We start from the raw sequence: 21,436 nt of genomic DNA, 5'->3' as shown, positions 1-21,436 counted from the left end.
TTCTCGTGTGTCTTCCCAGCCTAGATTCTTCAGATGCGTTTTCATGGATTCAATTCTAAGCCCTGAAAACCTAGATTCCCAGGTAAAATCCTCAACCACATTTTGCTTCTGCCGTTCTCTTTTTTCACTGTTTGGCAGCTGAGAAAATTACATTTTCAATTTTCTGACTTGATTCCCCCCCCCCTTTCTGCTTGTTTTAGATTTCCAATTCGTTTCCGTCACCTTCATTCCCTTCTGGTATGTATCAATTTCTTATTGAAAATTTCCTAACAGCATGAAATCGAGTAATGGGTTAGAAACGAGAAACTTAGGGGTTCTTAAAGTTTTAAACTTTAAGCAGAAAAATATGCACTCATTTTGGTAAATGTGTTTTGTGGGCTTATCTGTTAGAGCCTCCTGATGTTGGTAACTGGTTCTCAAGCTACAAGTATCAATCTCCCGATCCGGATACAAATTTTGGGTTTGAAGAATCTGAGTTTAGAGGATCCAATATCCAGAAAAATGAAGAAGAAAATGCGAATTTCGAAATTGATAAGATCCAAGATGAAGTAGTTGAGGATGATAAGCACAATGAGAAAGTGTGTTTGACCGGGGTAAATTTTTCAATTCAACTTGCTAATTTTGAATTGAATGCATAATCATTAAAAAAAAAGGAATTTAACGAACTGTATTATTGTGTGTAGCTCAGAAGGGGCTTTTGAGGTTTTAAATCTTTTTTTTTTCCAGCAGAGTTTGGATTCTTTTAGCTCAGACTCACCCCTTTCAGGTTTGTACTCTGATTTGGCTACCAAGAAACGTTTAATCATACAGAAAATGTGAAATGTTTGATTATTTCCACTAGTTAACTGTGGTTACTTTGTGTATATCTGTGCTTGCTATGTTTTCTCTTTTGATTCAGAGCCTCTTGATATTGGAAACTGGTTCTCCAGCTATGCATACGAGTCTTATGTGCCGGATACGTATAGCATGACTAAGGATGTTGTTTCAGAAGAGAGTGAGTGTGAGAAGGAAAGGCTTGATTTAGAAGTCATAAATGAAGATGAAGACAGGTCTCAGAATGATCATCCAAAAGCATGTTTTCCACATCATAGCCCTTCTGATGAAAACAAAAGGGTAGAAGAGCCTTCTAGGAGGGTACTATTCTATATTTCTTTTTCAACAATCTTTCTATGATAGAAGTAATAGGGTATACATAACACTTTTTTAATACATACTAAGTAGATTACATATTACTTTGCACTTGCAATACATCAACACATCCAACTTATCTGTGTTCATTAATTTTCTCTGGTGTTGAAAACTGAAAATCACAGGGTAACAATGGTAGTGCAGTTGAAAAAAGTTTAGCTACTACATGCACTTCCCATTTGGAAAATGTTTTGCAGCCATGTATACAGGATAAGACATTGAAACATAATTCTAATCCAAAGGAGTATGGGGAAACAATAAGGATGAATCATGGAAGTGTTAATTGTAGCCGAGAAGCGCAGATAGTGCCATTAGATGTCAAGAAAAGTTCAGGCTATAGAATTCAAGAAATGATACAAAATAATGATATCAGAGAAGGAAAATCAGAAGCTAAGATCCAACATGGCACGGTTGATGTGAGCATAAGTTTATGTAAAAGATCCTCAAGAACGAGTTCAACTTGTACAAGGAATAAAGAAAATGATGGATTTATTTCAACAAGGAAGGACAAATGTGCCAAACCCAATGGTGAAAATTCATGGAAGAAACCAGAAATAGTATCACTAAAATGTTCAAGAAAAACAGGAACAGTTCCATTGGCCTGTGAAAAGCAAGCTGTCAAAAAGAGAAAGGCATTAACAGATGTAACAAATGTTCAACAATCCAATGTCATTGAGATTACAGGGAAATGGAAATGCCCCCAAAAGGGTAAACCGTATGTTGGGCCTGCTCTGAAGCAACTTAGACTTGAGAAATGGGTTCATAGGGTTTTATAAGAAAATATTGTTAGAGACATGTTCTTCAACTGCTCAAGGCTAATTGTGCAGTGAGTTTTTAAGTTTTTATTACTTTCTAGTCTTCGGACGAAATCGATATTGATAATGTACTTGTCGAATGGTGTGTAAGTGTGTAACACTAATCAATTGAACAAGCAAAAAGTTTATTATTTGATTGTGTTCACCAAATTCAGATTGGTCTATGTAATATTTTTTTCTTCGTGCTGGGAAAACAAAGTTCTCTTAAGATCAAATGAGAGTAAATTTTAAGTTTTTGTTTCTTTCCCGTTTAAGCATGTTTAATCTCCTGACAAAAAAAAAAAACGTTTTATCTCTAATGTATGTCTCTTTTATATTAACACAATGATAAAAGATTTGGTAAATTATTGTTTTAATTTCTAATATTCAGATTAAATTTTAATTTTTTTCCAATGTTTGAAATGATATATTTTTAGGATTCCGCTAGGGAGACAATGGACTCTTTATACAATGTGTACAAAATTAGTTTGGGTTCACCAAGAATCAAACTCTTGACCTTTCGGATCTAGCGCTTTAATACCATGTCATGATACCACTCATCCCAAAAGTTTCAATTGATGGAAAAATGTAACACTAATAATTATATCTCTAATACTCGATAAACCTCCATTGTACACATTGTATAAATATTTCATTGGCTCCTCATACTTTCCCATATTTTTATTCTAAATATATTTCGTTTTATTTTAGTTTGTTAGTTAAAATTAAAGTTTTTTCTTGAGAAAATGCATTTTTAAAATTCTTTTTCTATTGTTTTTTTTCTTATTATTTTGTTATTTTTGCTCTCAAACCACTACAACTATTCTTATGAGTTATGACTACTATAATTATGATATTTGTCACTATCTAGAAGAAAATTATAATTGAAAAAAAAATACTTTAAAAAAAATTACCAAAAGATTAAAAAAAAAAGTCTAAATGTTAGGTATTAAAAGAATATTTTATCCTAAAAAATTAGAATCGTATTATGATACAAAATATTTTTTAATTTTTTAGCCCACCTTCATTCGTTTACTAAAGAAATTTCGAAAAAATTATTTGATAATTGATTCTTAGTGATTAACTGATTATTATGCAATTCATTTTGCTTTTCATAAACAAAGTTATCTTTAAAAAAAAAAGAAAGAGAGGTGTGGGGGGATTCTATAGCCCGAATTTGTACCATCATATCAATATATTGGATTAGGCCCATCTTCTGTCTCTTGATGGATATAAAAAAGGAAAGGCTGCCCATCCACTCAACTTTCTAAAAGAAGGAAATTCTGTGGCTGACGCGCATGTGTATAAGTGGCACTTGTTGTAGTCTTCTTTTTGGTGACAGTTGTTGTACTCTTTTAAAGTGCCACATAGGGTTGGACAGAAATTAGACTTAACCAATTTAGATTAGTCGTGGTTAATTTATTTATCTATTTAAATAAGTGTTAGAATTTGTATCTCGTTTTGTATATACAGTAATTTATTAGTCAATAATAACAGATTCTTAAATAAAATTTTAATCTACAACAAATTAATTTTTAGTTTATCGTATTTTATGTCTATCCTAACAATTTTATTTAGAATCGTGTTTGAACAAAAAAAGGAAATTCTAAGAGAGAGACACTTGAGTTTAGAATTGAGACAACAGCCAATAATAGTGGTCCACCTAATAAATAAATTTCTTACAGTTTCGAACCTTATCTTGTCTAGAGATGAGCGCACTGCCAGCACCACCATCGATATCAATTAATTAATATAAAAATGCAACGATTTCATCATTCTCTCTTTTTGCTGCCATCCTGCAAATAAGGAAAAAAAAAAGCTTAGTTAGTAATCTTCTTTGAGCTCAAGAGAGAAGAAGAAAAAAATGATGCATGCGTTGAGATCACTGAGCAGGAGTGTGGGTAGAGACTCCATTTCCAATGTGATAGCTTATCAGTATAAAGCTTCTTTGAGCTTCGTTACAGTTTCTCATCAACCTCACCACATCGCCACTCATCATCACTATCAGTATCAGACCCAACGGACCCTCATTTTGGAGCCTTCCGCTTCTGAGTTCGTCAAGCTTCAAAAACTCCAACACTCAGATTCTGGTAAGACTAAACTTTGTTGATCATGGTGTAACCGCCGAGGGTATACGTGTAATTTTACTTAATTCTCTTTTTGGCCAGGGATTGTTGAGGTAACTTTGGATAGGCCTAAAAATAAGAATGCCATAGACACCAAATTGATGAGAGGGTTAAAGCATGCATTAGAGTTGATTAATCAAGATTCTTCCACTAATGTTGCCATCATCACCAGTTCAGTTCCTGGTGTCTATTGTGCTGGTGCCGATTTGAAGGTATAACAAATATAAATCACCCTCTGCATTTCGAAATTAACTTCATTTAAATATTGTGTTACTATTGTTACTTATAGGAACGCAAGACGTTTACTGCATTTGAGGTTCGGGAATATTCCAAAGCTCTTCGCGCAACTTTCTCATTTCTAGAGGTATATGAACGATTATATATCTAACACTCGCTAATTTTACTTTGAACAACAGAACAACACAATCCACACATCATATAATCGAACTCTGTATTCATGACCTTAACCTGTTTGTGTTAATGCCTATGAAATTACTCTTTTTAGTTTTTTCAGTTCTGTGAATGAAATTACTCTTTTTGTTCTGATTTTGCATCTCTGTGAACCTGCCTTCTTGAAACTTGTATGAATTACTTAACTTTGTCATTTCCTATTCAGAGGCTTCCCATACCAACTATTGCTGCTGTTGAAGGGGCAGCATTGGGTGGTGGGCTTGAACTGGCCCTGGCATGCGACTTTCGAATATGCGGTACTTAAACATGACAGATTAATCACAAACTGTATCTGTATATTTTATATGCTTATAATGAAATTGAAATATTATATAAATTGATTTTCTTCCCCTTTCATGGCTTATAGGAGAAGATGCTGTCTTGGGTTTGCCAGAGACAGGACATGCTATAATCCCGGGGTATATATTATTTAGATCTTTAGATCTTCACATAGCCATACTGCATCATTTCTATTGTGACTTTCAACTCTATATCTAAACTAGTTCTGCTCACTACCAAAAAATAATGAATGAATGATACAATTTCAAGATAGTTAATGAAGAATATACTTGTTAAATAAGATGAATTGAAGTAGGGAATTTGAATCTTTTTTCTTTTACTTTTTTCAATTATTGTTTGATTTGGTTATCATCATATGTTTTTAATGCTTTGGCTTTGAGAACAACTTATTTCTCCTGCTGATGCAAGTTCAAACGAGTGTACCAACAGCCCAATTATCAACATATGGTGTAAAATGAAATGCCTTAATAGAATTATTATTTGGACAGGGCTGGTGCAACAAGAAGACTACCTCGATTGATCAGTAAGGCAATAGCAAAGGATCTTATATTGACCGGTCGAAGGGTTTACGGCAGAGAAGCTGAGGCTCTAGGTATGCTGATTAGTTCCCACCATATTTATCATTGTTTAATAAACTCTAACTAATTTGGAGGTACAAGAATATCTTTGAACACATAACACATTGTGTACCGTTCCATTTACTGCAGGGCTTGCCAACTACTGTGTTCCTGCTGGTGAAGCTTACACAAAGGCACTTGAGGTTGCCAGGAAAATCAATGAGAAGGTAACATCACTGAAAATATCTTTCATGTTGAGAATCATGCACTGTAACTGGGCAGCATCAATTAAAATTCAAGAGAAAGTGTTTTTTTCCCCGAATTATGGTTGTCTTTTCACTTTCTTTATTTTGAAGATATTAAAACATGGGGGGTCTTAAGTAAAACTAGTTACCAACCATGGGCATTGAGTATGCTTTTTCTGTCCTAAGAGGCTCTGAAGTGAAAATTGGAAGCAGTGACAGAAGCATTGTTACTTAGGTTTTGCTTTAATACAGGTTATAATTCATTTGGCCTTTTCTTTCCCTTCTAGATGATCCCTATTTTTAGTTGTGTTGTAATTGCCAATTATTTACTTGGTCCTGTATATTGGCAAGTTTAGTTTGTTTAAATTCGAGTACTAATCATAAAGAAACTTACTAAATTCTGGTTTTTGGGAATTGAAAGCAAAGCAAGCAGCATACTAGCATTAACTGCAAATAAATTCTCTTGCAGGGTCCGATTGCCGTAAGGGCTGGTAAAAGAGCAATTGAGGAGGGACTTCTGATAATAGATCCGGCAGAAGCTGCAGATTTGGAAGAAGCATGCTATGAGATGACTTTGAATACCAAAGATAGGTTGGAAGGCTTGGCTGCATTTGTTGAGAAGAGAAAGCCAAACTACAAAGGTGAATGAAAGGAGTACCACCATGGCTAGTTGTTTCTTGAATGCTAGGGAGGTTAAATTATGAGGTGGTCATTGATGTTTTGAATCAAACATTCAATAAATTCAATTCTTCTCCACCTGTAATGTTTGATACCGATGGTTGTGTGGTCCTTTAAGAACTAATGGATTTTGTTTTTGCAATTGTGTTCTTGTAAAACTATATAACACCACCAATTTTTATGTTCTCACCTCAACTTGTGATATCAGTATAATTTTAAAGTAAAAGATATGGCCTTTCAGGAGGGTCATGCAAAATATGGCGAATAGTTAAGATGCTCTCATCAATAATTTAAGCCTCTAAGGTGTTTTACTTTCTAATTCTAAAGTGCAGCAACAACATGAAGAGCCAAATCCTTCTAGTAAAATGTGTCATATTGTTTTGTTATAAAAGCAGAAAATAAGGGTGCGTTTGATTTGCATTTTCATTTCCAGTATTTTCTGTTTTCTGAATTTTGTAAAGCAAAAAGTGAAAACAGTAAAAATAATAAAATTCTGTTTTTTGTTTTTACTTTCTGTTTTTATTTTTTCCTTCACAAAATCTAGAAAAAAAAAACATTGAAAATGAAAACAAATTTAAAAATGCAAATCAAACACAACCTAAATATTTTAGAAATATCGATTTTCACCTCTTAATAAAGCTTTTTCAAACATCAAATTTTTGCCTCTTATTATGCTTTAGACATATAGTTGTTATTAGTTTTTTTTTTGTCAGAAGTTGTTATTAGTTATTACCTTACTTGAATACTCCAGCACTGAATCCATCTGTAATTTTTCTACGCTGATGTGTTCTTCCAAGCAACGAAAAACTTTAACTGAATAACTACCCAAGTCACACTTAGTAGCAAACATTTTTGTTCCAGTACTCTTTCTGGTTCCTAAAACTTCTAGTTATTTCCTCACTTTCACTCATGAAACAAAAGTCGATATAAAATTTATAAAAACGGAAAAAATATTTTTTGTTTTTTCTAATATCTAGGGATATTTTATAATAACTTCTACTTATTCCAGAATAGATAAATAAAAGCCATCAAGAAATATTATAAAAACGAAGTAACAGTTTTTGCTGCATTGTGCATATCTGTAGAATACTAGAATTACACATGTCAACTGAAAAGCTGAAACAAGAGAGGGGCAGGTGGTTAAATGGGCTAGGCTTCGGTTGTTGAAATACTGGGCCTGGCTAGTGTAGACTCAGGCCCAATAAGGCCCAACAGAAGACAATAAAAGTATAAATAATAATGAAAACGAGAAGTCGAGAACTGTGTGCCTGGATTGGGAAAGAAAGAAGCAAAAAACTTTTAACAAAAACAATGGCGTCGGTACAACAAAGCACCTCTTCTGCTTCCTCTAAAAGGTGGCTTCCTCTCGAAGCTAATCCTGATGTCATGAACCAGGTTCTTTCTTACTAATCCTCTCTCGCAGTTAGGTTCTAATGCAATTAAGATTATGACAGTAACAAATTTTTATTGCCGAATAGTTTTGAACATGAACGCATAATTTAAGTGTGTTGTTTTTGGATGATTGTTGCAGTTCCTATGGGGGCTTGGGCTTCCACAGGATGAAGCAGAATGCTGTGATGTTTATGGCTTAGATGATCAGCTTCTCGAAATGGTTCCTAAGCCTGTTCTTGCTGTTCTTTTCCTTTATCCTATAACCACTCAGGTTTCCCTTTTCTTTTTCTTTTTTCATTTTATTTTATTTTATGCACATGAATGTGACTGTGCTGTTTCTTTTCTTCTGATTTTTTAAAACATTTTGATATTACCAGACTGAAGAAGAGAGGTTGCAACAGGAACATGAAAAAAGGGTGAGTGCACATAATCTGTTTGTGGATATTCATTTTCAATTTTAAGACACTTTACATGCATGTTTCAATATTCAGAAAAACAATAAAATTCTATTCTGGTTAGCACATAGCGCATTATCCTTGATTTTTTTTTATCATGAACAACCTTTTTTGAGGGTTTTCTTTTTAGGAATATAGCAGTAAAGTGTATTTTATGAAGCAAACTGTGGGTAATGCTTGTGGTACAGTAGGATTGCTTCATGCTCTTGGCAACCCCACGTCTGAGATTAAGCTTGGTAAGTCTTCAGTAGTAGATGGAATAGACTTTTAAGACATCAACCATGATTTCTCACTCGGTCGGTGTTGATTTTGTCAGTTGATGGGTCATTCTTGGATAAGTTCTTTAAATCTACTGCAAGCATGGATCCAATGCAGGTTGTTCCTCTCTGCCTGGACTTTGTGTCTTCCTTTATGTATATCCACATGTGCTGCCGAGAAAACATGCTATTGATGCGCTTGAAATATTACTAAATTTTACTTGTTTGAACTTTTGTATTGTACAGCGTGCAAAATTCCTTGAGAATGATGGAGAAATGGAAGTTGCTCATTCAGTGGCAGCAAATGCTGGCGATACAGAGGTAAACGGAGAATGATGTGAAGATGATATATTAGTGATTCCGTCATACTGATATAGTAGTTAAAATGGTCATTTTTTTCATATCTTTAAAATTTTAATCCGATGTAGTTGAATCAATTTAGGCCTTGTTAGTATGATGCTTATATTTAATTCAATCTGTCAACTTATCCCCTTTTTTGTCTTTCAAATATTTGTAATGCAGGCAGCAGATAATGCATATGCTCATTTTATCTGCTTTGCTTGTGTGGATGGTAATTTCTTTATATAACTGCATATATATGAGGCTTTTCCCTCATCCCCTTTATTTTGGTTACATTTACCTGATTAATTTCTGTGTAATTAAACCCATTCAGGTCAACTTTATGAGCTTGATGGAAGAAAGTCAGAGCCAATATCTCATGGTCCATCTTCGCCAAGTACTTTGTTGAAGGTAAATATATATATTTTTTTTGTATATGAAGGTAAATATATTGCATAGGCAATAATTGTTTGTTCCCAAAAGATGTTCAAACGAAATCGTTAGTGTTGCCAAATGATTTTATTGTCCTGGTAGAGAGCTTTGAATTTAAATGATGCATGAAGAAACAACGGACTGGTTGTTCTTTTAAAATGGCTCGGACAATTTGCCTTGACTGAAACATTCGTCCTTTTAAGACCAATTTTATAGGGATTGGTAATGCTTTGAGTTTGTTTGACTGTTGGACTGCCCAAAACAAAAAAGGAATCATCTTGGAAAATCTGGCCACAGACTATGCTTAAAAATTTGCATATATCACCTGTATGCTCCTTTTGTGTTGTGTTGATGCATTCTTCTAAGTTGCAATAACTGTTCTCTCTTTTCTATTTTTAGTTGTATTTTTCAGAAAAACTAATGTCTCTTAATTACAACAGGATGCAGCTAAAGTGATTAAGAGCATGATCCAGAAAAATCCAGACTCCATCAACTTCAATGTCATTGCTGTCTCAAAGAAATCCAAGGATGAATTCTAAGGGCTAAGGCTGCAAGTTTCATGTTGAAGAAATCCATGTATCTGCTTACTGAATGTGCTATGCTCGGATTTTATTTTCATAAAGCGTCTAGGAAATGGATGCTCTTCGATTTAAGATTTAATGCAGTGCATGTAAAAATATCGTTGATTAATGGATGGAATTTCGAGACAATTCAATCATGCGAATATGGCTGCATGTGCATGGTCCAAGGACACCGTCTATAACAGGCAGCCCCTGTAACTAACAGCATATTACAAAAAACGTTATCGATGAAGATATGAATATATGATCATAAGTTGTGTTCAGAGAATCACAAATGAGCCTAAAAAGTACGGATTTTTCATTATGCATGAATTACAACTAGTTAAGAGAGTTGAAAATACAAGATAACCATTCGCTATGTAATTTGTACATACTAAATAAAAATCAAAATCAAAGCACTGGCAGGGATATCTTTTTGTCCCCTTTTTATCTTGGTTCTTGGCTGTGGCTGTGGGGCAGTGAAGAAACCGGATTTAAAGAAAAGGGTGATGGTGGATCCGAGACTTCAACCAAGCCTTCAAGCATTTGCAACACAATCCCCATTGTTGGCCTCTTTTCATGATGCTCTTGAATGCACCAAATTGCTATCTTCACCCACCTTTGTAACCTTCCACTGTCAGCTATAGCCTCCGTATCATCATCCACCAATGCATCTCAAATGATCTCTAGTAACATAACGCCGAAGCTATAAACATCCACCTTAACCGTCACAGGAACATTCCTGAACCATTCCGGAGCAACATAACCTCTTGTTCCTCGGATCATGGTGTTGGTCCTGCTCTGATCAGACAACAACAACTTGGCCAACCCGAAGTCAGATATCTTTGCATTGAAGTTATCATCTATGAGTATATTCTGAGGTTTTATGTCACAATGAATGATGGGAGTGTCACACTCTTCATGCAAGTACACCAACCCTCTTGCAATCCCCAAAGCAAACCTTACCCTTAGATCCCAAATGGGTTTGGTTTGTCCAAATAGGAAGTTTGCCAGAGCACCTTTGCTCATGAACTCATAGACAAGCATTCTGTTAGTTCCCTCATCACAGAATCCAATCAACCTTACCAGATTCTTGTGGCAGGTTTTACCAATGGCACTCAACTCAGCCTTGAATTCCTTCTCTCCTTCTTGTGCCAATCTGTCAAGCTTCTTGACTGCCACCACATTATAAAACCTTGATTCTATGGTTCCTTTGTAAACAATGCCAAAGGAACCCCGTCCCAGTTCTTCGCTAAACTCCCGTGTTGCATCCTTCAGTGCTTCATAGCTAAAAGAATGCAGATTTGTTTCTAGAAGACTTGAGACTTTGATGTCCCTTTTTCGCTTCTTCAGGTGAAAAGCCAAAAGAACTGCAGCCAGGAGTACAACATTGATGACAAGCGATCCAATAAGTAATCCATGAAAACCTGGCTTAATCTTATTATGATCTTTCTTTGATTCAGCACCAGTGGGAATGCCAAGAGGTGCAACTCTTGTTTTGATAAGTATTGTTTGACCTCCACTTTGTGTTCTTCCGTTAGAAAGAGGCAACCTCTTCTTCCAACAGGTTTGATTGTTGGTATAGATTGCAACAGCACAATTGCAATCATTTAAACAATCTTGCTGGCACTCATCTTGAGAATAAGGTTGAATCTGCTCATAATCATTAAGAGGAAAATCCACATCACTCAAAACACTAAAATTATATAGATCTTCTGGGCGCGCTTGCAATTCTTTGCCATAATTATCTGCTCCACAACCAAGAGTGAAATTTGGTTGGCATCCACCAAAAACATTGCTTGGATCAATCAGAGTATACCCATCAGGGCAATTGCAAGTAGGCCTCTGTTCTTCCATGGAGCAATAGCTATTGTAACCACAAGCACCACTTCCATAATCATTGAAAATACTTGTGCAAATGTTACTAGGAGTGTACCTTAAAACTCTCCACCCTTGCTGAGAATTTGAGTCCTTTGGATGAACATATTGAGTTAAAACTCCAAAGTAATCAAGTGTTGCTCTATAGTAATTGTTCCTAGGATCAAGAGCTAAATTGGGTTGCCATTTAGGAGCTTGTGGTGTTGTTCTATTACCATTCTCTGTCTCCAGATATATCTCACCACTTTCATCAAACACCAAGCGTGCAGCATGTCCGAAAACATCGTAGTAATCATAGCGAAATTCGGTAGGCCATGCTAGAGGACTTAACATGATGGTGTCATTCTGAAAATAGAGTTGAAACCTCCCTCTTGTGTAGTTTGTATCACTCAATCTAGAAGTGAGAGTGGCATCAGATTCAACAGTTTGGTTTGGCAACAAAGTATCTGTGGGGTTCTTGAAACTTTGCCACAAAAGTTTCTTGTTATCACTGCTTGCAAGAACAAAGTTTCCAGTGTCAAGCATAGAACCATGGGAAACAGGGTTGTTGGTTTGTGCTATCCATGTGGATTCACCATTGGGAGTTGTTAGCTTTAGACCTGATGGTGTTAACTGAATCTTTGATCCTGTTGGTGTTGGATTGCTGAGTGAATATGAACTCCAAACTATGGTTTTTTCTGGTATTTTGTCGTACCATATGGCAACTATGAAGAGATTTGTGTCTCTGAGTTGGTGAAATCCAAAAGCAAATTCACCTGAAGATGAACGCCATGCATTGTTGTTGTTGGTGGTGGAGAGTGTTGAATTTATGGTAATGTTGGCAAAGGCTAGTGTGATGTGAAGAAAGAGAAGGGAAGCGATGAAAAAGGTTGCTGAAGCCATGGAAATTTTGATGCTGCTACATGTTTGAGAAATTACTTATTATATACACATTTGTGGAAATCTTAACAATGTGATTTGCATGAATATATAAACGATTTAACTGGATTTTTTCTTTTTCGATATCAGCTCATTCTTTTAACAAAATTCAAATTCTAAATTCTAAATTCTTAAAGAAAAAAAAGTTGAAAATAATTTTACAATAAAAAATTGGTTAATATATTATAAATTTATTTTAAAAATATAAATTAAAAATAAAATCATGTTAACGCGTAATTATATTTGAATGTATCTAAATATATTCGAAACAATATTTTTTTTATGAAAATATAACAATACATGAAAGACACATATATCGATGAATATTAATTAAGTGTCATATAAAATATGTTATTATTTTTTGTCATCATTTAACTATCAATTTGATTCTTTAAATGTAGTTTTTTTGGTTTAGTAATTTAATAACATATTTTATCTTATATTTTTAAATATTAATAAATAATTGATGAATAAAAACAATAAATTTTAATGTTTTTTTAGTATTATTTTATATCAAATTTTATATTTTAAATTTTAAAATATTTACTAGCCCTGAATAAATAGAGTCTTTAGAACGTGTCAAAAACTCCATATGAAAAAAAGATATCATACAAATTTTATATTTTAAATTTTAAAATATTTATTAATCCTAAATAAATAGTCTTTAGAACGTGTCTAAAACTCCATATCATAATCACTATAAATTTTACCAACAGAAAAGTGCAAAAATGATGAGTAAACAAATGGTGCACGTAATTGACTAACTATTACTTAGTGAATGACTAAGATTTGGAAAAGTAGAAAATTCAATGAAAAAGAGCGCTGGAAGAGAAGATGCCAAACATGCTTCGATGATGGATTGTTCATTTCTTCGGGTGACATTTGGCTTTTAACTCACGAATGTCTATTGTTTAAGACAGGAGATATATGGCATATATTATAGGAAACATTTTAAGTGCATAAAAAAATATCGGTGTAGCAGTTATTTTAATCGTTGATTTTAATTAATATATATTATATATTCTTTTATAGTTCAGATTAACGGTTAAAATAACTAAACTTTCAGTATACTTGAAATGTTTCTTATATTATATAGGATGTCGTTGAGCGTAGAATTTGGAAAGTCAAAGTAACATTTGAATAAAAGAAGATATGAATTTTTAATGAGATGTTGAAGCTAAGTTATGCAGTGCTAGTCATCTAATGTGTTGATTTCACAAAAATAAAAATAATAAAAAAATAAAAGTAAAAACGTTACCACAGTACTTTAGACTAGTAAATGTTTTCTTTCTGCTTCACACGATTATCGTCAGAAAAGGAAAAATAAAAAAAAATGCTCCACATGACTAGATCAATGATTAAAGTAAACTGCGTACAAGACCCTCAGAGAACAGAGATTAATCTTTTCATATTTAATTTAGGACCAATATATAGAAGCTAACAAGCAAGTAATATTTCAATTAATAAAAAACAAGCAACTAAGCTAACGTTAAATATATCTTCTTTTGTAGAATTCTATAGCAAACTATGTTTTCATAAGAGTTTATGGATAAATAATTCTATAATTCAGGATTTAAGCAAAAGGATAATTTAAAATTTTGAAGTAGTTTTTAAATATTTAGATAGTTTCATCATATAAAATTTATTTTTCATACTTCTTTTTCAACAATTAGATTTCAAAACCTCGCCACAAAAGAAGATAAACATGTCACTAGTACATGCAATACATAATAGAGAATGGTCATTATTATAATCCTAAAATTTCTAATTATTATTCTATCCCTGGTACAAAAAAACAAAAACTCCCAAAACACAATCAACACCACACAAATTTATAACTGACTTTTCGTATCCTCAATATAATACCAGCTATTTTCTTTCTACTCCCCACTCTCTAGAGCTTGAAAACACAATCCTTGAGGAATATTAGAAATATTAATATGGTTTAGAGTTGTTCTCCTTTTGTCTCTTTACCTTGTTTTATTGTCAATCTTTTTTGAGGGTAGCCTTTTCATTTTGGATTTCTTTCAAGTACTTTTCATCGTTGCATCTTCATCACTATAATGCAACATGAGTTAGGATCCAAGTCTATAAGTCTTGAGTGCTTCACTTTCATCAATAATACTCTCTTCTTTATTGTTAGTTATTGCTAAGTCCTTCTCCATGATCTTTCATTATTTAGTTAGCTTTACTTTTTTTTCCAATGGTTGTCTTTCTCCCTCTTGGGAACAATTTCTCCCTTTTTGAAAGTGACACCAATCTCTTATTTTTTATATATATTTTTTCTTAGCTTGCTCTTTAATTTTTTTTCTTTTGTTTTTTTTATTGTCGATATTTCGGCCTCTATCTTTTATATATATAGCCTTAATTTAATTATTTTTCTTAAAAAAATTGATCAACATTAATTTTTTTTTTTTAAGTTTTACTTAATGAGACTTAACTTTTTATGTATTTTTCAATTATATATTCAATTTTGTGTAATCTTTTAACACACCCACTTACACACGATAGACACTATTACTGCTATGGGTCTCGAACCCTTGTGCAGCACTCAGTGAGGCAAGTAAACTAAACATAGTTGTTAAAACTGAATTAGACCAATTGGTTTGATCGGATAATTGATAAATTAAATTTTAAATTGATTCAGTCCATCATTCTTATTATTTAAGAAAGAAAATCGGTCAAAATTACAAGGTAACAATTAACAAATTTTTTTTAAATATATAACATATACAAATTAAATGATATTTTTTAAATTTATATTTATTAATTAGTGACTTATTGATTAAATTAATAAACTAACAAATTTGTAGCATGATCGATTTGATTATCGATTCGCTTCTGAGAACTATAAATTCAATTGTACATGTTTATTGAGTCTACATACAAATTAAATCTTTTGTTTTTTTTTAATAAGAATCTACATTTTTTTTTCTACGATAAAAGACTAATTCATTGACTAATCTGTTACCGTACAGAACTCTATTTAAAAGTTTTTTATTATTCAATAAATTACTATATATATAATACGATATTGAAATCCCACTCTAAATCTCTAATATTTATTTAAATGAGTTAATAAATTTGTCATTAGACCAATCCAATTTGGTTAATCTACGTACATATTACTATCAAGGAAAATGAAACCCTCGAGGTCCAGTCAACAATGGGCCTGCGAAGTCGTAGCTTCTTTTTGTGTTTTGGGTCATAGAAGTCGTAACGTTCATGTCTGAACTATTTAAATAGATTGGTTAAGTTTCAATAGGTCCAATCACTTCTAGGCTTGAAACATGATTGGCCCAATCACTTCGCAAACTTTTAATCATATAGTTTTTATTATTAATTATTAGCATTTTAAGTTTAGGACTTCAAAATAACCAAAATGTTGTAGAGTACGAATCTAATCTTTGTATGATAGTATATGATACCAAGATAAGAGTAACCTAAGCAAAAAATGGCATGTTACCATATTATTATTTATTGTTATACGAATATGATTACATAGTGTTTATAATTTATTTGTATATAAATAATAACATTCGCTCTTTATAGATAATAGATTCATTCGTGTTACCATCACTGAGGATTCTTTTATATATTTTTGGTAAATAATATTCTATAGAATTATTGATGTTATCACTGAAGATCCCAATCTATAATTGATGTTATTAGCCGAACAATATAAATATATAATTTTTATATTTTATATTTTATATCTTATATAAGAAAAAAAACCTTAAAATTTAATGCTAAGTTGTAAAGTTTTTTCTCTTTTAATACTATCAAGATATGTGTTATTTTTTGTTAAAAAAATCCCTGAATTTAAGCAACTGTTGGCATATACTTTTGTTTGTAATTTTAGTATCATATGTTGGTAAATAATTAGTGCGGGCAATATGTAGGGTAGGATAGAGTCTGACTCTATTTGCGGGTTGAAAATTTTTTTAAAATTTTACTTTATCTGCGGGTTTAGAATCTCTCAATTTTAACCCTACCCGCACCCTAAAGTTCTAAACCATATTCTACCCGATATTATCCGCAGAAAAATAAAATTTTTTTAAGTAAATATAAAATTTAACCATTCCAAATTTTTTATACATATTAATAAAATATAAAATAAAAAACTAAGTTCAAATTAAAATTAAAAACAATAAAATCTTAAAAAAATCTAACATAAAATTACAAATAATGTGATCATCAACTAATTTAGTAGTTACTTTAATTTTTTATAAAAAAAAGATTATAAATTCAATACTCACTTTTTTCACTACATACATAATTTATATATATATATATAATATAATATATTAGGAGTGCCGGTAGGGTAGGTTACGGGTTCACTCTGAACCCGTATCCTACCTTACCCACAAACAAATTCGTACCACATCCTACTTTACCCGTAGCAAATTGAATAGACAACCTTACTCGAACAAATTGATCCAAATTAAATATCCGTAGATAAAGTATATATTCTCAGCCCTATAAAAAATAAAGGTATGATAACGAAGGGAAACTTTTCATTATACATGTTAAAGGTAGCAAGAATCATTGCATAAATAAATGAAAAAGAAAAGAAAAAAAAGGTTGCATGTCGTGTTAAATTTTTATGTTAAAATAATATAACTAAATAAGATTATTTCATACCGAATATTATTGATCAATGATCACAGCAATTTTCACACACAGAGTAATTATTTTAAATGTACACCAAAATTAATTATTAAAATTAATAATTAATATAAATATATATTAAAATATAAAATATATATTAAAAATAAATTAAATTATATATTTATATATAAATATATAATAATTAATTTTAATATACAGATAGTATTTTGGCAGATATTGCAAAGTGTGTACACGAATGGTTATAGAATTTAAATGTAGACAATGTAAACTACGAGGAAATCGAAAAACAAATAAAAGGTCAAAAGAAAGTTGATTTGGTAGCTATATTTTCCAGTAACATTAATTAAAAAACTAGGTTGCAGTCATCTTAAGAAAGGTTGAACATATTCTGTATATATGTTACGTTACGTTGCCGAAAAGTCGTGGGTCAAAGTTTGAATGAAGTGCTTGGGATAATAATAAGCAAATGGCTGCGGCAACCCGGAAGCTCATACATTATTAATATGAATTACAACCGCCATATATATAATATAGTTTATAGTAATAACCCTCGTGCGGTATGGGCGTGTGGTCATAGCATGCATGGCATATAGCTTCATCTTTCGTTTTGGAATCTAGTATAAATGTCTGCTATAACACACCTTAGTTCGCATGGGAACGCATTCGTTTTTAGTTTGAACATTCATTCCAACGTGGATTATTCAAACTTGAATTTAAATTTTAGTCCTAGCTTAGATTCGGGTGGTAACATATACTTGAGGCTGATTTGTAAATGGAATGGACTATTACTTTGACCTAGTTAAACCCGTTTGGACTATTACTATGCATCGCAATTTAATTTTTATGAATTGTGCTACAATTTATGCGTTAGTACTTAATTTCACTTGATCAAATTTAGTTAATTTCGTTTCTCCCCAAAATAAAGTGTTCATCAATTTCTATATTTTCAATGCAAAGTTAATTTATATTGGCGAAAATATAATTTTGAAAGTGATCTATATAACACCATAATGGTAGTTAATTGCGTTATTATTTATTACTACTACAACCAAATAATTTGACAAATTTATAGTATTACTGAGAAATAAAAATTATTTTACATTGCCCATGTATAAATGTTAAAAATTAATAAACTAAAATATCTGAAGATTGAAATTTGGAATTTTGGAATCCATAAGTATTTAAGTGAAAAATAAAAGTCTTCTTTTATATATGTGCTATTTAAAAATAAAAATTGAGCTAAATATGACTAATGTTTAGCCACCAGTGGCGGAGCTTAATTCAAACAAGGGGGCTATACCCCCAAACTTTTTATAAAAAAATTAATAGTATTTTTTCAAAAGATAAAAAATAATTTAATTGGTTTAAATACTTTATTATGACTTAAAGTACCCAATAAGTTTAATACTCTCTACTTTTAAGAAAAATAATAGAATATTCAACAAGTATTAATATTATTGTATTTGAATAAATTAATAAAAAATTTAATAAATATTATAAATTTTAATATTTGTCCTTCTAATTTCTTCTTTACATATTCTACAAGATATATATTCAAAATTTTATATAAAATAATAATAAAAAATCAAAGAATTGATGATTTTTTAAGAGGAAGGCTAATATTTAAGAAGGAGAACGTATAATTTTTATAATATCAACACATGTAGATAATTTTTCTACTTTAATGAATCATAAAAAAAGTGAGATACAACTTTCAAAAGTTCAAAAAGTTATATCTGATGAGTTTGACCTTAATTTTTTAGAACGAGACCCTGAAAAATTACTTTAAATTTGGCAATATCACCAAAGCCAGAGAGATTAGATTAGACGAGTTTAACTTAAATGGGATCTATATCAAAAATATTTTGACAATTATCTTCTATATGACCCCCCAAAATTTTATTTGAAGTTTCGCCATTGTTAGCCACTAATTAACAACTCAAGAAAATTAATACTCTTTCACTTTTTAAAGATGCCGAAGAATCTCCTAATTTGATCCTAATATATATATATTTGTCTACGTCCCTAAAATAAAAGCTTTATCGTGGATTCAATATAGTTGTATACATGTATATGTTAAGTTTAAAATTTTATAATGGCCACGTCTCTAGTGGCCACAATTTTGGTGACTAGTGGTGGCTATCCATTGACCATCAAATAAAAAGATGACAAGTGGCATCATTGTTAATTAGGTTAATCTTTATTTAAGGAATTAACTACAATAGCTCTTATTTCTTTCACTCAGAATATTAGTGAAAATTGCTATCTTTTAGTAAGGGTATGAATGTCAATAGGTTCAATGGATATCACTGAGAGACGGCATTGCTGGCTGCCACAAGAAATGAGTTAGGTTTGCGGTGGAATGTCTAGAAAATAAACTCGAAAAAAAATTAGATTTATTCTTGTCTGATGAGGGGCGGTCTGTACAGGGTGATGGGGGCGGTGGTGCATGCAGCGGTTAGGGGTGTTTATAGTTCAGTTTTTTCATAAACTGAACTGAAACTGCACTAAACTATTTAAAATGGTTTAGAAACTGAACCAAACTGCTTTGTCATATAAGAAACTGGTTTTAAACTAATTTATAATACAGTGTACCAGTTTAAATCAGTTCATAAAAATTAAACCAGTTTTATTTGAAAAAACCAGTTTAAACTAGTTTATAGGCTAAAACTAGTTTTAACTTTTAACATATATAAACTTAGTTTTTGCATTTTTTCTCTCTCTCTCCCTCCTCTCTCTCTCTCTCTCCCCTTCCTTTCTCTCTCTTCCACTCTCTCTTCTTATCTCCCTCTCTCTCCTCTTCCTCTCTCTATCTCCCTTCTTTCCTCTCTCTCCTTCTCCCCTCTCTTTGTCTTCCTCTCTCTCTGTCATTCTCCCTCTCTCTCTCTTCCATTTCTCCCTCTCTATCAATTCTCTCATTCTCTCTCTCCCTTATCTCTCTCTCTCTCTCCTTTCCTCTCCCCATCCTCTCTCTCTTTCTCTCCCTCTCTCCTTCTTTCTCTCTTTCGGTCCCTCTCTCTCAACATATATAAAATTAGATTTTATATTCTCTCTCTTCCCCCTCTCTCTCCCCTTCTCTCCCTCTCTCTCCCCGACTTCTTTCCCTCCTCTCCCCTCTCTCTCCTTTTCTCTCCCTCTCTTCTCTCTCTTTCTCTCCATCCCTCCTTATCTTTCTTTCGCTCCCTCTCTCTCAGCATATATAAAATTAGATTTTATATTCTCTCTCTTCCCTCTCTCTCTCCTTCTCTCCCTCTCTCTCTCTATCTTCTTTCCCTCCCCCTCTTCTCTCTCTCTCCCTTTTTCTCTTCTTTTCCTTTTCCTCTCTTTCTCTTCCCTCTTCCTCTATTCCTCTCTTTCTCTCTCTCCCCCTCTTTCTCCCCCTTCCCTCTCTTTGTCTTTCTCTCTCTCTCTCTCTCCCTCTTTTCCTTTTCTCTCTCCCCCTCTCTTTCCTTATCTCCCTCTCTCTCCCCTGCCCCTTTTTCTCCCATCGCCTTTCTTTCTCTCTCCCTTTTTTCCCCCTCTATCCCTTTCTCTCATTTCTCTCTCCCCTATCCATCTTTCTCTCTATCTCTCTTCTTCTCTCTCTCCTTTCCTCTCCCTCTTCTTCTCTCTCTTTTTCTCCCTCTCTTTCTCTTTGTCTCTCTCACTTTCTCTCCCTCTCTCTTCCTCTTTCTCTCTCCTTTCACTCTTTTTTTCACTCTCTTCTCTATCTTTCTTTCTCTCCTTCTCTTCTTCTCTCTCCCCTTTTTCTATCTCTCCTTCTTCTCTCTTTTTTCCTCTTCTCTCTCCTTCTCTTTTTTTAGAAAAAAGAGGGAGAGAGAGAGAGAGAGAGAAAAGTGATATAGAGTGAAAAAAGACTGAGAGAGAAAGAGAAAAGAGAGAAAGAAAAGAAGGAGAGAGAGAAATGAGAAGAAAGAGAGAGAAAAAAAGAGAGAAAGAAGGGAAGGAGAGAGAGACAAATAGCAGAGAGAAAGAAAAAAGAGAAAAATGAGAAAGAGAGAAAGAGGGAGAGAGGGGAGGGAGAGAAAGAGAGAGGAGGGAGAGGATAGAAACAAAAGGGAGAGAGAAAAAAGAGGAAGAGAGAGAGAGAGAAGGGGATGGAATGGGAGTGAGAGAGAGAAGGAAGTGGGAGAAAAGAAAGGAGAGGGAGAGAGGGGGAGAGAAAAATGAGAGAGAGAGAGAGAAGAGGGGGAGAAAGAGGAGAAGGAGAGATAGAAGAGGAAGAAAGAGGGGAG

The 21,436-nt window shown here is 32.7% G+C and overlaps 4 protein-coding genes across 5 annotated transcripts in view; 3 read left to right on the top strand and 1 right to left on the bottom strand.

Moving 5' to 3' along the window:
- Positions 1-2,187, top strand: LOC107487499 (uncharacterized). 2 transcript variants are annotated; one of them, XM_016108145.3, is made up of 6 exons: positions 1-82; positions 201-237; positions 391-593; positions 730-766; positions 899-1,134; positions 1,314-2,187. In XM_016108145.3, the coding sequence occupies exons 1-6, from the start codon at positions 44-46 to the stop codon at positions 1,962-1,964; spliced, it is 1,203 nt and encodes a 400-aa protein (XP_015963631.1). In that variant the 5' UTR covers positions 1-43; the 3' UTR covers positions 1,965-2,187. The 2 variants fall into 2 exon arrangements, with proteins under 2 accessions (XP_015963631.1, XP_020997710.1); XM_021142051.2 differs by having other exon boundaries at positions 727-766.
- A 1,562-nt stretch (positions 2,188-3,749) lies between these two features.
- On the top strand, positions 3,750-6,527 carry LOC107487501 (probable enoyl-CoA hydratase 2, mitochondrial). The gene is made up of 8 exons (XM_016108146.3): positions 3,750-4,072; positions 4,151-4,320; positions 4,398-4,472; positions 4,725-4,815; positions 4,926-4,977; positions 5,347-5,450; positions 5,566-5,642; positions 6,130-6,527. The coding sequence occupies exons 1-8, from the start codon at positions 3,847-3,849 to the stop codon at positions 6,307-6,309; spliced, it is 975 nt and encodes a 324-aa protein (XP_015963632.1). The 5' UTR covers positions 3,750-3,846; the 3' UTR covers positions 6,310-6,527.
- Positions 6,528-7,603: 1,076 nt separating this feature from the next.
- On the top strand, positions 7,604-10,062 carry LOC107487497 (ubiquitin carboxyl-terminal hydrolase 3). The gene is made up of 9 exons (XM_016108143.3): positions 7,604-7,733; positions 7,870-8,001; positions 8,108-8,146; positions 8,316-8,421; positions 8,502-8,560; positions 8,689-8,763; positions 8,965-9,013; positions 9,116-9,192; positions 9,654-10,062. Exons 1-9 carry the CDS (start codon positions 7,650-7,652, stop codon positions 9,750-9,752), a joined length of 720 nt encoding a protein of 239 aa, XP_015963629.3. The 5' UTR covers positions 7,604-7,649; the 3' UTR covers positions 9,753-10,062.
- A 131-nt stretch (positions 10,063-10,193) lies between these two features.
- Positions 10,194-21,436, bottom strand: part of LOC107487498 (G-type lectin S-receptor-like serine/threonine-protein kinase LECRK4) — a 12,207-nt gene continuing 964 nt past the window's right edge. The window contains 1 exon segment of the mRNA XM_016108144.3: positions 10,194-12,568. Coding sequence (XP_015963630.2) covers positions 10,221-12,568 — 2,348 coding nt within the window. The 3' untranslated portion in view covers positions 10,194-10,220.

Source organism: Arachis duranensis, chromosome 5 (assembly GCF_000817695.3).
Source record: "Arachis duranensis cultivar V14167 chromosome 5, aradu.V14167.gnm2.J7QH, whole genome shotgun sequence".
Taxonomy (NCBI): Eukaryota; Viridiplantae; Streptophyta; class Magnoliopsida; order Fabales; family Fabaceae; genus Arachis; species Arachis duranensis.
Note: the sequence above shows the minus strand (reverse complement) of the source record. Positions and strands in the feature narration are given on the sequence as shown.

Excerpts from the sequence above, each read along its gene's own strand:
- LOC107487497 (XM_016108143.3), top strand. The coding sequence starts at position 7,650 with ATGGCGTCGGTACAACAAAGCACCTCTTCTGCTTCCTCTAAAAGGTGG. Across the intron at positions 9,014-9,115 it reads CTGCTTTGCTTGTGTGGATG|GTCAACTTTATGAGCTTGAT; the intron begins GTAATTTCTTTA and ends AAACCCATTCAG. Across the intron at positions 9,193-9,653 it reads CGCCAAGTACTTTGTTGAAG|GATGCAGCTAAAGTGATTAA; the intron begins GTAAATATATAT and ends TAATTACAACAG.
- LOC107487501 (XM_016108146.3), top strand. The coding sequence starts at position 3,847 with ATGATGCATGCGTTGAGATCACTGAGCAGGAGTGTGGGTAGAGACTCC. Across the intron at positions 4,073-4,150 it reads ACTCCAACACTCAGATTCTG|GGATTGTTGAGGTAACTTTG; the intron begins GTAAGACTAAAC and ends CTTTTTGGCCAG. Across the intron at positions 5,451-5,565 it reads CAGAGAAGCTGAGGCTCTAG|GGCTTGCCAACTACTGTGTT; the intron begins GTATGCTGATTA and ends CATTTACTGCAG.
- LOC107487499 (XM_021142051.2), top strand. The coding sequence starts at position 44 with ATGGATTCAATTCTAAGCCCTGAAAACCTAGATTCCCAG. Across the intron at positions 594-726 it reads AGAAAGTGTGTTTGACCGGG|CAGAGTTTGGATTCTTTTAG; the intron begins GTAAATTTTTCA and ends TTTTTTTTCCAG. Across the intron at positions 1,135-1,313 it reads TAGAAGAGCCTTCTAGGAGG|GGTAACAATGGTAGTGCAGT; the intron begins GTACTATTCTAT and ends TGAAAATCACAG.